General features: G+C 51.5%; 1 protein-coding gene across 1 annotated transcript in view; it reads left to right on the top strand.

Annotated features, from left to right (window-relative positions):
- JAG1 (jagged canonical Notch ligand 1) overlaps positions 1-13,048 on the top strand; it is a 35,353-nt gene extending 22,305 nt beyond the window's left edge. Inside the window, exons 9-26 of the mRNA XM_036245018.1 lie at positions 852-965; positions 1,555-1,668; positions 2,075-2,121; positions 2,449-2,622; positions 3,095-3,245; positions 4,227-4,391; positions 4,815-4,928; positions 5,453-5,566; positions 5,648-5,761; positions 5,877-5,993; positions 6,476-6,503; positions 6,960-7,045; positions 8,163-8,276; positions 8,904-9,013; positions 9,101-9,334; positions 9,526-9,657; positions 9,931-10,081; positions 10,843-13,048. Of these exons, the coding sequence (XP_036100911.1) occupies positions 852-965; positions 1,555-1,668; positions 2,075-2,121; positions 2,449-2,622; positions 3,095-3,245; positions 4,227-4,391; positions 4,815-4,928; positions 5,453-5,566; positions 5,648-5,761; positions 5,877-5,993; positions 6,476-6,503; positions 6,960-7,045; positions 8,163-8,276; positions 8,904-9,013; positions 9,101-9,334; positions 9,526-9,657; positions 9,931-10,081; positions 10,843-11,300 (2,537 nt within the window). The 3' untranslated portion in view covers positions 11,301-13,048. The remainder of the gene's footprint in view (positions 1-851; positions 966-1,554; positions 1,669-2,074; positions 2,122-2,448; positions 2,623-3,094; positions 3,246-4,226; positions 4,392-4,814; positions 4,929-5,452; positions 5,567-5,647; positions 5,762-5,876; positions 5,994-6,475; positions 6,504-6,959; positions 7,046-8,162; positions 8,277-8,903; positions 9,014-9,100; positions 9,335-9,525; positions 9,658-9,930; positions 10,082-10,842) is intronic.
- The last annotated feature ends 206 nt before the right edge of the window (positions 13,049-13,254 follow it).

The following is a 13,254-nucleotide window of genomic DNA, read 5'->3' as shown; positions in this document are numbered from 1 at the left end:
GTCGCCCCTGAATTTGTCATGAGGGCAGGTGGCCCTGAAAGAGTGACCCAGGCTATAGAGAGCCACCAAGGCTGCCAGGTTTGGCTGCACATTGGAGCCACTGGGTACTTGACAGTGCAGTTCTCCGTGTCCCCCAGCTACCCTTCGGAACTGGGAGTCCATGTTCTTTGACAAGGTCATGGATTTCTGAGGTGTAGCCAGGCCTGAGAACCACCGTGATCAGCAGGCACCCTGAGAGCAGCACACAGCGTGAGAGGATGTGGGTTCTGGGGTCGGATGGCCTGGGCTGGCACCATGGCCTCCACCCACCACTTGTGGGAGAGACTCTGGCCGCATAACTTCCCCGTGCCCTGTTGAAATGGGATAGTAGCGATTCCCATCTCCAGAGAGTGCAAGACTCGGTGAGTGAGTTCACGGAGAGGCTTGGCACCAATGAGGAGGCAGCAGATGAGTGGTTGAGAGGCTGCAGAAGTGGGGAGTGGGGCCCCCGAGATGTGCTGTTTGGGGACAACTCTGAGCAAATACAAAGAATAAACTTGTCCACCAGTAAAGAACAGTTATTTTTCCTTAGTTCTTAGCTGCCTCTGAGCCATGATGAAACTTTTCTTTAAAAATAACCAAAGGGTTGATGCTCTGGGGATCCAGCTGGCTCTGCGCCTGCTTAGGTTAGGGATTAAATGATCTGGGGCAGCGGGGGATTTCGAGCTAAAATCAGGCCTGATCGTCACTGGGGTAGTCACTTAATAGCAGGTGTCTGGCTTGTCAGTGAAGGCCCCTCATGTATTAAATTATTTTAATTGTTAAACAGATTGAGAGTAAATCACCTACCCGCTTCATTTTTTGTCAAACAGACATTGATGACTGTTCTCCAAATAACTGTTCCCATGGAGGCACCTGCTTGGACTTGGTGAATGGATTTAAGTGTGTGTGCCCGCCCCAGTGGACTGGCAAAACGTGCCAGTTAGGTAAGAAAGTGCCCGCACCAAGGTGGGCTTTGATAGAGCCGCTGAGGAAGATGAGCATGTGGCCAGCGGTAGCGGTGGGAGTTTGCACACATCACACTAAGAAGTAATTTATTATCAAGAGGCCAGCCAGGCGGCCTGAAAGCAAGCGCCCGAATGCAAATGGACGAGCTCGTCAGGCCCTGTGGGAAAGTTGTGGGACTCCTTGAACCATGCCAATCGTCTGTCCGAGCCGTGTTCAGCTGGGTTCCAAACGGGGGTGCTCTCATGAGGAATGAGCTGTCTGCATTCTTTTTGCCACATTTAACTCCCAGCAACTAGGCTGTGTCAGGTTTTGCACAGAAATGCCTGGTGGCTTTCTGCTGTTCTGCTTTGGCCCTTGTTCACCAGCAGCCAGAGTTCTCAATTAGCATTCCTCATCGGGTACTGACTAGGGGGAGGGATCCGGTGTTCAAAATAAGGAAACCTCGCATCTGTTACTTAGCTAGCTTCTTAAAATGTCTCCTGCCTCAGACCCACTCTTGGGGCAATGTTGGGGGCGGGGGCGGTGTAAAACTCCATCAGCTCACGGCTCATCCTCATTTTCTTTCAGATGCAAATGAATGTGAGGCCAAACCTTGTGTCAACGCCAAGTCCTGTAAGAATCTGATTGCAAGCTACTACTGTGACTGCCTCCCAGGCTGGACTGGTCAGAACTGTGAAATAAGTGAGTGACTGTTTTGATTTTGATTTTCATGAAACTTGGGTGTTGAAGGCATTTGCCAATCCCTAGAAGGCTCGAGGGGTAACAGGAAAACCGTATGGAGGAAATGTTTTAGAAGAGGGGGTGATCAGTGCAGAAATGAAAACATGGCTTTTATCGGCTCGTTAGCTAGCCGGTCAAAGGGCCGTATTCCGATAAGATGGCTAAAACAATGATGTGGAGTTTCACTGGCTCAGTCTGGAAGACGAAAGAAGGAAGGAGGGTTCCCACCCAGGGCAATAACCTTATCTCACTGAAGCACAGGAATCTGATTTGAAGACTTTATCTGTTTGAGCTGAGAAGGCTTTTCAATTAAGCCCAATTTCAATGTAAATTGTCTCTTTAATATGACTTGTGTGTTTTTTTTTAGATATTAATGACTGCCTTGGCCAGTGTCAGAATGAGGCCACCTGTTGGGTATGTAAATCTTTGCTTAAATCAAAACCTTAATGATTGACAACTAATTTAAGATTGATGTGACCTGGGAGAACTCTGTCCCTGTGAGGTTTGAAAATGCAGGTGAAAGTGAGTCTCTGGAGGTTTTGCTGGAGCTCGAGTTACCCCCAGCCTCCTGGGGTGGCCGGAAGGCCTGCCTGTAGCAGTTCCTCTCCCACATTCGGAGAGGTTGGCCTTTGGCTATTTTAGTGTCTCAGCCGGACCACAACAGTCATGTTAAGTCCGAAGCCCTGCGTTTGTGGATACATAGAAAAAAAGCATGTTTCTCCCCTCCCTCTCCTCTTCCAGGACTTGGTTAACAGTTATCGCTGTGTCTGTCCACCTGGCTATGCAGGCGAACACTGTGAGAGAGACATCGATGAGTGTGCCAGCAACCCCTGTTTGAATGGGGGTCACTGTCAGAATGAAATCAACAGATTCCAGTGTCTGTGTCCCACAGGCTTCTCTGGGAACCTCTGTCAGGTGAGCAGCGCTGGAGCTTCTGACCAAGTGCTTACTGGGCAGTCTCCTCCTGCTCCACCCTCCCTCCTTCCCCCCTCCGTTCCCTCCTTCCCTTCCTCATCCCATCTTCTCTCCCCTGCCTCCTTCCCCCTCCCTCCCTCTCCCCCCTCCCCCCCTCCCACTCTTGACTCTGTGCCCGTAGTCTCTGTGAAATCTGTTAACCTCCCATTGACTAGGGATCTCTGCTGGTGGGAAGAGATGGTGTGTTCTTGGTAGTGTCGGCAGCCTGTGCATTTCATCCTCCCCAGCTCCGCTCTCTGTCCTGTTTGTCCAGTGCCTACCTGGCGTCTCTAGGACACAGCTGTGTGCTGTGCAGGGTGTTCTGACAGAAGCAGATGGAGGAGTCAGATTCCGGTGTCTGCTGCCCAGAGACGCTATAATCACACCTTTGTTTTACTGTTTCCTCCCGATGCCTTGCTCCTGCTCCCTGCAGCTGGACATAGATTATTGCGAGCCCAATCCCTGCCAGAATGGTGCCCAGTGCTACAACCGTGCCAGCGACTATTTCTGCAAGTGCACCGAGGACTACGAAGGCAAGAACTGCTCCCACCTCAAAGACCACTGCCGCACAACCCCCTGCGAAGGTACCTCCCGCCCCCGAGTGCCCCGCTTGTCTCCACGGCTCGCTCCTCGTTCCCCGCCTGTCACTGCCCCTTGATACTCTGAGAAGTCGTGTAGCTGCGGAGATCAGGCCCCTAACCTGACTGCGTGGGGAAGTCAGAGCGCAGGGAAGCCATCGCGTGGGACATTCATTAGCATTCCTAGGCCAGGGGCTGATCTGCAGTGGAGGCAGATGCCTCAGCAGCACTGTCAGGAAGACTGGCGGGGGGGGGGTCCCGTACCTGTGCGCTCGGCTACGGTAGCCACAGGCCACGCGCGGACAGATGCCTCAGCAGCACTGTCAGGAAGACTGGCAGTGGGGGGTCCCGTACCTGTGCGCTCGGGTACGGTAGCCACAGGCCACACGTGGACTGATGGCCTCAGCAGTACTGTCAGGAAGACTGGCAGTGGGGGTCCCGTACCTGTGCGCTCGGGTACGGTAGCCACAGGTCACGCGTGGCCAGTGGAGCACTTCGAGTGTGACTATTGCAGCCAGAAAGATTCATTTTACTTAGTTTTTAACGATTTAAAGTTAAAGAGCCACGTGTGGCTGGTGGCTGCCGTGTCAGGTGGCACTGCTTTCCGGGTCGAGACGTTTGGCCTTCAGCCTTGCTTGAGCACGGTTAAGCAGGGCGTAAACCTGGTTCTTCCTTAGCAAGCTTCTGCCGAAGGACAAGAGGGAGGAGAGGGGCCCACAGACGCGGAGGCTTCTGTAGCCACGTAGGGAAAACTGCCCTTAACAGACTTGTACATTAAAACGGTTTCAGTCTGCCTGGCACTGGCTGTGGTCTCAGTGTGACGCGGCGCGTTGCCAGAGTCGTGGCCCCGAGCTGCCTCTTGATTTCTTACCCTCAGTAGCCAAAGGCGCGTGTCCGCAGGAACACGGCTCGGTGCGCGTCCGTGGCTCAGGAACGCCGTGTCTGGTGGGTCAGCAGCCACAGTCTGATCCCGAGTCTGTCTTCTAGTGATTGACAGCTGCACGGTGGCCATGGCCTCCAACGACACGCCTGAAGGGGTGCGGTATATTTCCTCGAACGTCTGTGGTCCCCATGGGAAGTGCAAGAGTCAGTCGGGAGGCAAATTCACGTGTGACTGTAACAAAGGCTTCACTGGAACGTACTGCCATGAAAGTAAGGCCCCTCCCTGCCCCTGCCCCGCTCAGGGAGCATTTGAGTCTGAATCGTTTGGAGACAAGTGAAGGTGGGCCGTAAGACTAGGATCTGGGACTGAATTGTGTTTAACTTAGGAGATCACTGATGCCTCTGAGCCCTCAGCGCATTTATTTTAGAATGTTCTGGAATCTTATAGTTAGGTGGTCCGCTCTCTGTGGACATTCCTTCCCCATGCCCATGCTCACGCCCACTGAGCAGCTTAGCCCGAATGGGTGTAAAATGAAGTGGACGGGGCGTTCTCGGGAGATCCCTGCCTGTTGAACAGTCCTGAAGGAATTGAGGACTTGAGGTGCCAAGTGCATTCTCACAGCTGGTAGCCCATAGAACAGTGCCTGGCTGTCCTTGCCCTTGATCGACCTGATTTCCCTCTTTCCTTCGCAGACATTAATGACTGTGAGAGCAACCCCTGTAAGAACGGCGGCACCTGCATCGATGGCGTCAACTCCTACAAGTGCATCTGCAGTGACGGCTGGGAGGGGGCCTACTGCGAGACCAGTGAGTGGTCGTCCTGCTGCAGACAGCTCCGGTGTGGGGGCGGGGACCCGTATTTGAACCCTTTCTTTTTAATGAAGTCTCTGCAAGTCTGGCCCCAGCTGCTCCCACAGTGGGACAGCATTGCCTGGGCCCTGGTCACATTTGTTAATGGGGATGACAGCCGGGGGAGGGACCTCTGCTGGGGAGCTCTGGGATCAGATCGTAGAGCTAGGATGATAAATAGCCCTGCTTGCAAGGAAGGAATCACCTTTCCGTGGGATGATGATTTCTGCCCATCTTGATTTTAATTTTGTGGGGGTGACAGGCCTTCCCTGGACTTGCCTAACCTGTGCATTAAAAGTAACCTCGTTGGGGGCCCTTTGCTGCTGGAAAGGGTGATGGTGTGGAAGTCCTGGGCTTGCTCGGCTGGTTTCAGAACGTGGAGCAGGGAGCAGGGGCGGAGGTGGCCGCAGGAGAGCGTGGCTCTCGTGGCTGGGAAGGGTCCCGGAAGCATTCTCAGCTGGGCGTCTCCTCTGTGGTTCCAGACATTAACGACTGCAGCCAGAACCCCTGCCACAACGGGGGCTCCTGTCGCGACCTAGTCAACGACTTCTACTGTGACTGTAAAAACGGCTGGAAAGGAAAGACCTGCCACTCGCGTAAGTGGCCGCCGGCTGGGTTGCCGTCTCCCCTCCTGTGAAGGGGGACGGCCAGGGGCTCACTGGATCTTCCTCCTCCAGGTGACAGCCAGTGTGACGAGGCCACGTGCAACAACGGTGGCACCTGCTACGATGAAGGGGATGCTTTCAAGTGCATGTGTCCTGGAGGCTGGGAAGGGACCACCTGTAACATAGGTAACCTTTTACCCCCCATTAGCCTCCAGGAGTGTTTTCCTGGGTCTGGCTCTTGCCCTTTCAGACTGAATTTGGATTCTCAGGGAGGGTGGTCTCATCTGCTCTTGTCTTATAGCCCGAAATAGTAGCTGCCTGCCGAACCCTTGCCATAACGGGGGTACCTGTGTGGTCAACGGCGAGTCCTTCACGTGTGTCTGCAAAGAAGGCTGGGAGGGGCCCATCTGCACTCAGAGTGAGTGTCCCCGTCCCCTCCCCTCCCCAGGCACTCCGCGAGGGCTGTGGGAGCACATCCTGACACCCTGGGGGACTCGGTATGGAAGCCAAAAGCAGCAAAGCTGTTTGATGTCGGCTTCTGCATCACCTGGGTCTGTTCTAATGACTTGATGGGATACAGCCCTGACCTGGGCATGAGAAAGTCGTCGAGGAGATAAGTGGAGACAGATGGCGTCTCGTTCCCAGCTCTGGTCTGACCAGCAGCCTGTCTCCTTCCATTCTCACACCCTCCCAGCCCTGCCAGGGCCTCTTCCTGTGTACATGTGTCCCATGGTGAATGGAACAAAGTGTGGTGCAGGCCTGCTTCCAATTGAGCCGGGGTCTTAAGTGCATTTTGCTGGTGTTAACTATGACGTTATCATTTGGGTATTATGGAAATCGGCGGTGCTTTCACTGAGGGTGGAGACTGCTTCCCTGTTAAGTTGTCTTTTTACTTTGCAGATACCAATGACTGCAGCCCTCATCCCTGGTAAGCGCAACCCCCTTCTGAGCCACCAATTGTTGGCTGTAATGTGCATGGGCCTCGCCTGGGACCTTGTTTAAAATGAAGGTTCTGATTCACGAGAGCGAGTGGGCTGCAGACCCTGCTTTTCTGACAAGTGCCCAGGGGGTGTCCATCCTGCTGGTCCGTGGACCACACTTGAATTAGCCAGATTGCCTTGATTTAGATCAGTGATTCTCAGCCTTGCCTTCCCGTGAGAATCACATGGGAACTGTTATAACTTCCAGTGCCTGGGCCGCAGCTGAGACCTGTCCAGTGAACCCTCTGGGGTGGGACCCATCAGTATTTTTAAAGCTCCCTGGGCAGTGGCAGTGTGGCCAGGGGAAGAGCCACAGCTGGTAACTGGCGTGGCTCTCGGTTGACTGGCAGCTGGTGTCCTGATCAGGAGGTTGGTAACCTAGGCGGTCTCTGTTCTCCTCTTAGTTACAACAGTGGCACGTGTGTGGATGGAGACAACTGGTACCGGTGCGAGTGTGCCCCTGGTTTCGCCGGGCCCGACTGCAGGATAAGTAAGGACTGCTGGGTTTCCATTGGCCTTATTCCCCCCAGGCTACCCTCAGTCTGAGACTTTTCATCTTGAAAACAGTTAAGGCTGTGTTTCCCTTTATTTGTCGGTCAGGGCTCTGTAATCTCCCACTTCCAGCTGGCCGGCTCCTCAGGCGGGCCCTCCCGTGGGGGGCACGGCCCTCCTTTTCCTAGGGGAGGGCACCAGTCATAGAGTTGGACGACTGAGCTGCTCCGAGACCCTCAAGGAAGTGTGTGCTTTGCCCCGTGACCGAATGAGATCGCGGGCAGGTGGATGTTAGCTCCAGCCTCGCTGGAGGGGCACAGCCCAACGCCAGTGGCGGGGACCAGGGCTGAGGTTTCCCCGAGGCCGCTGGAAGGAGTAAAACACAGTGGGGGGCAGCCAGTGCTGTTGGTCAGGAACCTTAACGTTTATTCTTTATTTTGAGCCCTTTTCCTACTTTTTAATGTGCCTTTTTTTTTTTTAACAACCGTGACAGCATAGTTGTGTGTTTATTCTTGTCCCCAAGTTATTTGAAGTGTTACTGGTGTTTGAGACCCCTCCGTCTGGGACCCACTGACCCCCAGCACTAGATGAGGGTGCATTATTTCTCTTTCGAGTTTCTAAATCGGGTTGACATACGACCTGGTAGCCAAATTTGGCCCGCTGCCTGTTTTTGTAAATAAAGTTTTATTGGCATGCAGCCATGCTCATTCATTTATACTGTCTACAGCTACGTTCAGCTCTGATAAGGGTTGGGTAGTTGTGACAGGGACCACATGGCCTACAGAGCTGAAATGGTTGCTGTCTGACCCTTTTGAAGAGCCTGACCAGCCCTTCCTCTAAATTGTGCTCAGCTAGAGGAACTTATTTTGGGAGGTAGCGACTTTAAATTAAATGGTTCTCAGCTGTTAAAAGGCAAGCTGGTGGTGCTTTTGAAAAGCAATGAGTGGAGCTTTTGGAGCACTGATTTGTGTTTCTTTATCTGGGTGCTGAGGACATGATGAAAATTCATCAACCTTATTCTGACATCTTGTGTGCCTATTTGTTATGCCAGTGAACACTTAGAAAGACATTGCTGCCTCCCATTGAAGCCTAAACTTGTACTCCATTTCTCCTAGACATCAACGAGTGTCAGTCTTCACCATGCGCCTTTGGGGCAACCTGTGTGGATGAAATCAATGGCTACCGGTGTGTCTGCCCCCCAGGGCACAGCGGTGCCAAGTGCCAGGAAGGTACGTGGGCCAGGCCCCAGCTGCCTGTGAGTTCCCTGGGGTGAGTGGGTGCTCCAGTCACTATTGTCACATTTTGTGAGGCGATGCTGTGCTCAGGGAGAGACACAGAGGGGACATAAATTGGGGTCCACAGGGAAGGGGAAACTTTGAGAGGTCCCCTAAGAACAGGGTAGCTGTTGCCCTCCCGTAATTATGTTATGTAACAAACCACCTCAAAACTTTGTGGCTTAGGACAAGCGTTCATTTGTATTGGTGGGTCTGCAGGGCCAGCAGAGTGGTAGGTGCTGCAGGTTGGGCTCAGGTCTGTTCTCTGTCCCTGCTCACCCTCTGGGGACCGTCAGCCGCATCTGGGACATGTCCTGGCAGAAGGTGGGCTTGTAAGAGGCTGTGTGCTCTGTGAGTCAGCTGCGCGAGACTCTGCTTCCACACGGCCCTAGTGCTGCCTCCCCAGTGGCCACGGGAAAGTCAGCAGGGCAGGGACATGTATTCGCCTCCCCTGGAAGGAAGTCTTATCACGTGACAAGGGGCACGGGTGTGATCATTTCCCAACAGGGAGGGAGTCAAGAGTCTGAGAGATCCACCTACAGGAAAGGAAAGTCCTTTCACTCATGTGTCTCCGCCTCTCAGTTTCAGGGAGGCCTTGCATCACCATGGGGAGTGTGATACCAGACGGGGCCAAGTGGGACGACGACTGCAACACCTGCCAGTGCCTGAACGGAAGGATCGCCTGCTCGAAGGTAGGCGCCAGGGCTGCCGCGGCCCCGAGGGCGGGAACAGCTGATGGGTGTTTCTCCTGAGCTGCCCGCTCTTGTCTCTCTCTCCAGGTTTGGTGTGGCCCTCGCCCTTGCCTGGTCCACAAAGGGCACAGCGACTGCCCCAGTGGACAGAGCTGCATCCCCATCCTGGACGACCAGTGTTTCGTCCGCCCCTGCACGGATGTGGGCGAGTGTCACTCCTCCAGCCTGCAGCCGGTGAAGACCAAATGCATGTCTGACCCCTATTACCAGGACAACTGTGCCAACATCACGTTCACCTTCAACAAGGAGATGATGTCCCCGGTAGGAGCTGCTTTTCCGATTTGCGTGGTGTGGCTGCCTGCACTAAGGCAGGAGTGTCCCCAGCGAGCGTACAGTTCTCTGTAGCCTGCGTTCCTATCGCAGAACGAAGCGCGATTTGCATAGTCTAACTTCTAAGGAAGCATCAGCCTTTTTTTTCTTACATACGTGTGAACCTTTCAATATTGTTCCAGGGTCTTACCACGGAGCACATTTGCAGTGAATTGCGGAATCTGCATATTCTGAAGAACGTTTCTGCTGAATATTCAATCTACATAGCTTGTGAGCCTTCCCCTTCGGCAAACAATGAGATACACGTGGCCATTGTAAGTATGCGATCCATTCACACTGAATGATTTGACTGCAAGGGAGCTGGCAAACTTAAGGGAGCTTGGCACACATGGCTTTTCAAGTAATTTTGAATAAAAGTACACCTGAAACTAATACAAAATAATATTGAATGTAAAAAAAAAATGTTTTAAATGAAAAAACTTAAGAGAATAAATTTAAAAATGTTACAGCAAATAAAAAAGAAAGCTACTGGGAAGTATCCCCTGACCCTCCCGGCTAACGGGGGTGTTTTTGTGTGTGTTTTCCAGTCTGCTGAAGACATACGGGATGATGGAAACCCTATCAAGGAAATCACTGACAAAATTATAGACCTTGTTAGTAAACGTGACGGGAACAGCTCACTTATCGCTGCGGTTGCAGAAGTGAGAGTTCAGAGGCGTCCCCTGAAGAACAGAACGGGTAAGGCCCAAGTGGGAGCAGTCCCTTTCTGTGATGAGTGCCAGATGGATCTCATCACAGTCTCATAAAGCCACCAGGTGGGCAATTCCCTGAGTCCTCCCCCCATTTAACTGGTGAGGAAACAGACCAGTGGACATGCAGCAATGGGCAGAGGTTGACCTGACGTTTCCCTGTGCCAATAGGCTGTGCTGTCACAAGCAGGTGCCCCACAGCACATGCATGGTTCCTCCATCCTGCAAAGCCCTCATGCAGGGCATGGCTGTGCCTTAGCTCTTGGCTTCCAAGTCTGCCTCGGTGTTCTGGGGTCGTGTGACAGCCAGTCCTACACACCGGGCGACCCTGGTTTGATAAGCAGCTTGATGGCCCTGCCGTATGTCCAGACTCCCCTTCAGACGATCCTGGGCATCATTGTTCTCGTGGGGTGAGAAATTGGGGCATTGGAACTGTCTGCACTCAGATCGGGTTTCTGATAATTCTGAAAAGCCAGATCCTGTAGTGAGTGGCCTAAGTAGCCAGAGTCCCCTTGACTGAACCCCACGCTGCTCTCCCCACACAAAGTAGGGGCATCGGTAGGAGCTGCTGCTCTGCTCAGCTCTCCAGGGACGATCGTTCCAGGGTCTCACGGGCCAGGTCTCAGCGCTGCTGATCAAGCTGTGAGCTGACAATATCCCGTGGCGCCCCTTTTAGGGACTAAGGACAGGAGAACCACTGTTGGTATTCTTTTGTTTGGAGAGTTAATTGGTTTGGGGCCCGCCTTGCAGATTTCCTGGTCCCTCTGCTGAGCTCGGTCCTCACCGTGGCTTGGGTGTGTTGCTTGGTGACGGCCTTCTACTGGTGTGTGCGGAAGCGGCGGAAGCCCAGCAGTCACGCCCGCTCGGCCTCCGAGGACAACACCACCAACAACGTCCGGGAGCAGCTGAACCAGATCAAAAACCCCATCGAGAAGCACGGGGCCAACACGGTCCCCATCAAGGACTACGAGAACAAAAACTCCAAAATGTCAAAAATAAGGACACACAACTCGGAGGTGGAGGAGGATGACATGGACAAGCACCAGCAGAAAGCCCGGTTCGCCAAGCAGCCGGCGTACACGCTGGTAGACAGAGAGGAGAAGCCCCCCAACAGCACACCCGCCAAACACCCAAACTGGACAAACAAACAGGACAACAGAGACCTGGAGAGCGCCCAGAGCTTAAACCGGATGGAGTACATCGTATAGCAGGCGGCGGGCACCACCTCCGCCACTAGGTAGAGTCTGAGGGCATGTGGGGCTGTAGTTCTTTAACTGTCTAGTCCAGTCTGAGGCTGTTGTTGACTTAGAATCCCTGTGTTAATTTAAGTTTTGACAAGCTGGCTTACACTGGCAATGGTAGTTCCTGTGGTTGCCTGGGAAATCGAGGGCTGCAGCTCACAGCTATGCAAAACCCAGTCCAGAGTGCCCCGTGCACGTGCCCTGCAGCCAACAGGCCTCGGATCAGGCGCCCAGGAGAAGGCCCCGCCCCTAGGCCTTGAGCTTCCACTTCTGCCAGATGTTCCGATGGTGATGCAGTCTTAGGATCATAGTTTTATTTATATTTATTGACTCTTGAGTTGTTTTTGTATATTGGTTTTATGATGACGTACAAGTAGTTCTGTATTTGAAAAGTGCCTTTGCAGCTCGGAACCACAGCAACTATCACAAATGAGTCTATTATTTATTTTTTTTATTGTATTTTGTTGTTGGGGGAGGGGGGACCTTGATGTCAGCAGTTGCTGGTAAAATGAAGAATTTAAAGAGGAAAAATGTGTCAAAAGTAGAATTTTGTATAGTTATGTAAATAATTCTTTTTTTATTAATCACTGTGTATATTTGATTTATTAACTTAATAATCAAGAGCCTTAAAACATCATTCCTTTTTATTTATATGTACGTGTTTAGAACTGAAGGTTTTGATAGCAATGTAAGTGTATGGCTTTATTTTTTTGAACTTATTTTCTTACTCTGTGTTGCCTATAAGCCAAAATTAAGGTGTTTGAAAATGGTTTATTTTTTAAGACAATAATTGGGCTTCTGTGCCTGGAATACTGGTGGAATTTTTTTTTTTTTTTTTTGGTATGTCAAGATGTTTAAAACACCTTCCGTAGCATCACTTTAAAACACATTTTCAGGACTGACTGGGGCAGTTTCAGAATTAGTCTAGAACAGTTTTTTTTTTTTTTTCTTTTTTCTGCTTTAGACTTGAAAAGAGACAGGCAGGTGATCTACTGCACAGCAGTTTAAGGGAACAAGTCGAGCTACGACGTAAACGTAGCCAAAATGTGAGTGGTGGAATATCGTTAGCGATGTCAAATTGATTGTCTGAAGTTGGGAGCACGCCAATCTTCCTTTGTAAATTCTGATTTCACCATTCGTATGTAATACTGAACCATTTGTAGGTTTGATTTTTGTTATCTACTGCATTTAGGGAGTATTCTAATAAGCTAGTTGAATACTTGAACCGTAAAATGCCCAGTAAGATCACTGTTTAGATTGCCATAGAGTACACTGCCTGCCGTATGTGAGGAAATCAAAATGCTATTATGAAGTTTAAGATCCAAAAGGCTTATAAAACAGTAATTTTGTTGGTTCACCATTGAGACCGTGAAGATACTTTGTATTGTTCTATTAGTGTTATGAACATAAAAATGCATCTTTGATGTGTTGTTCCTGGCAATAAATTTTGAAAAGTAATATTTATTAAATTTTTTGTATAAAAACGTGAAACAGTGTGGCCTCTTCTGAGCTTACGTAGTTCGGCTCTGCCATGTGCCTCTGGTGGTGATGACGGGGGCCCAGACCGAGAGCGCGGAGCCTCTTCAGCCACCAGGTTCCTCTGAAGTGGGGCTGCTGTGAAGCTGGAGCTGTGCGAACCCCACCTTGGGGCCTCGACTCCCTTCATTCAACAGCAAGTGTGACTACCGCGTGAATAAACACCACTGGATCAGTGGCCTGCGGTGTGGGGTGAATTGTTTGGGAGCACTCGGGAAATGCCCACCTTTCCCACTGAACTAGAAGGGTTTTTAAATGGCTTGGAATTGGTGTTGGGGCTGAAGAGGGAGATTGAATGCCTTCTCATTTTTTTCCTGACTACTTGGGTTAATACACTAATGTTCTTCCATCATGACAGACCTTGTGGGTTTTGTGTACACGAATG

The sequence above is a fragment of the Molossus molossus genome, unplaced genomic scaffold (assembly GCF_014108415.1).
Source record: "Molossus molossus isolate mMolMol1 unplaced genomic scaffold, mMolMol1.p scaffold_m16_p_6, whole genome shotgun sequence".
NCBI lineage: Eukaryota > Metazoa > Chordata > Mammalia > Chiroptera > Molossidae > Molossus > Molossus molossus.
This window is presented reverse-complemented; position numbering and strand designations above follow the sequence as displayed.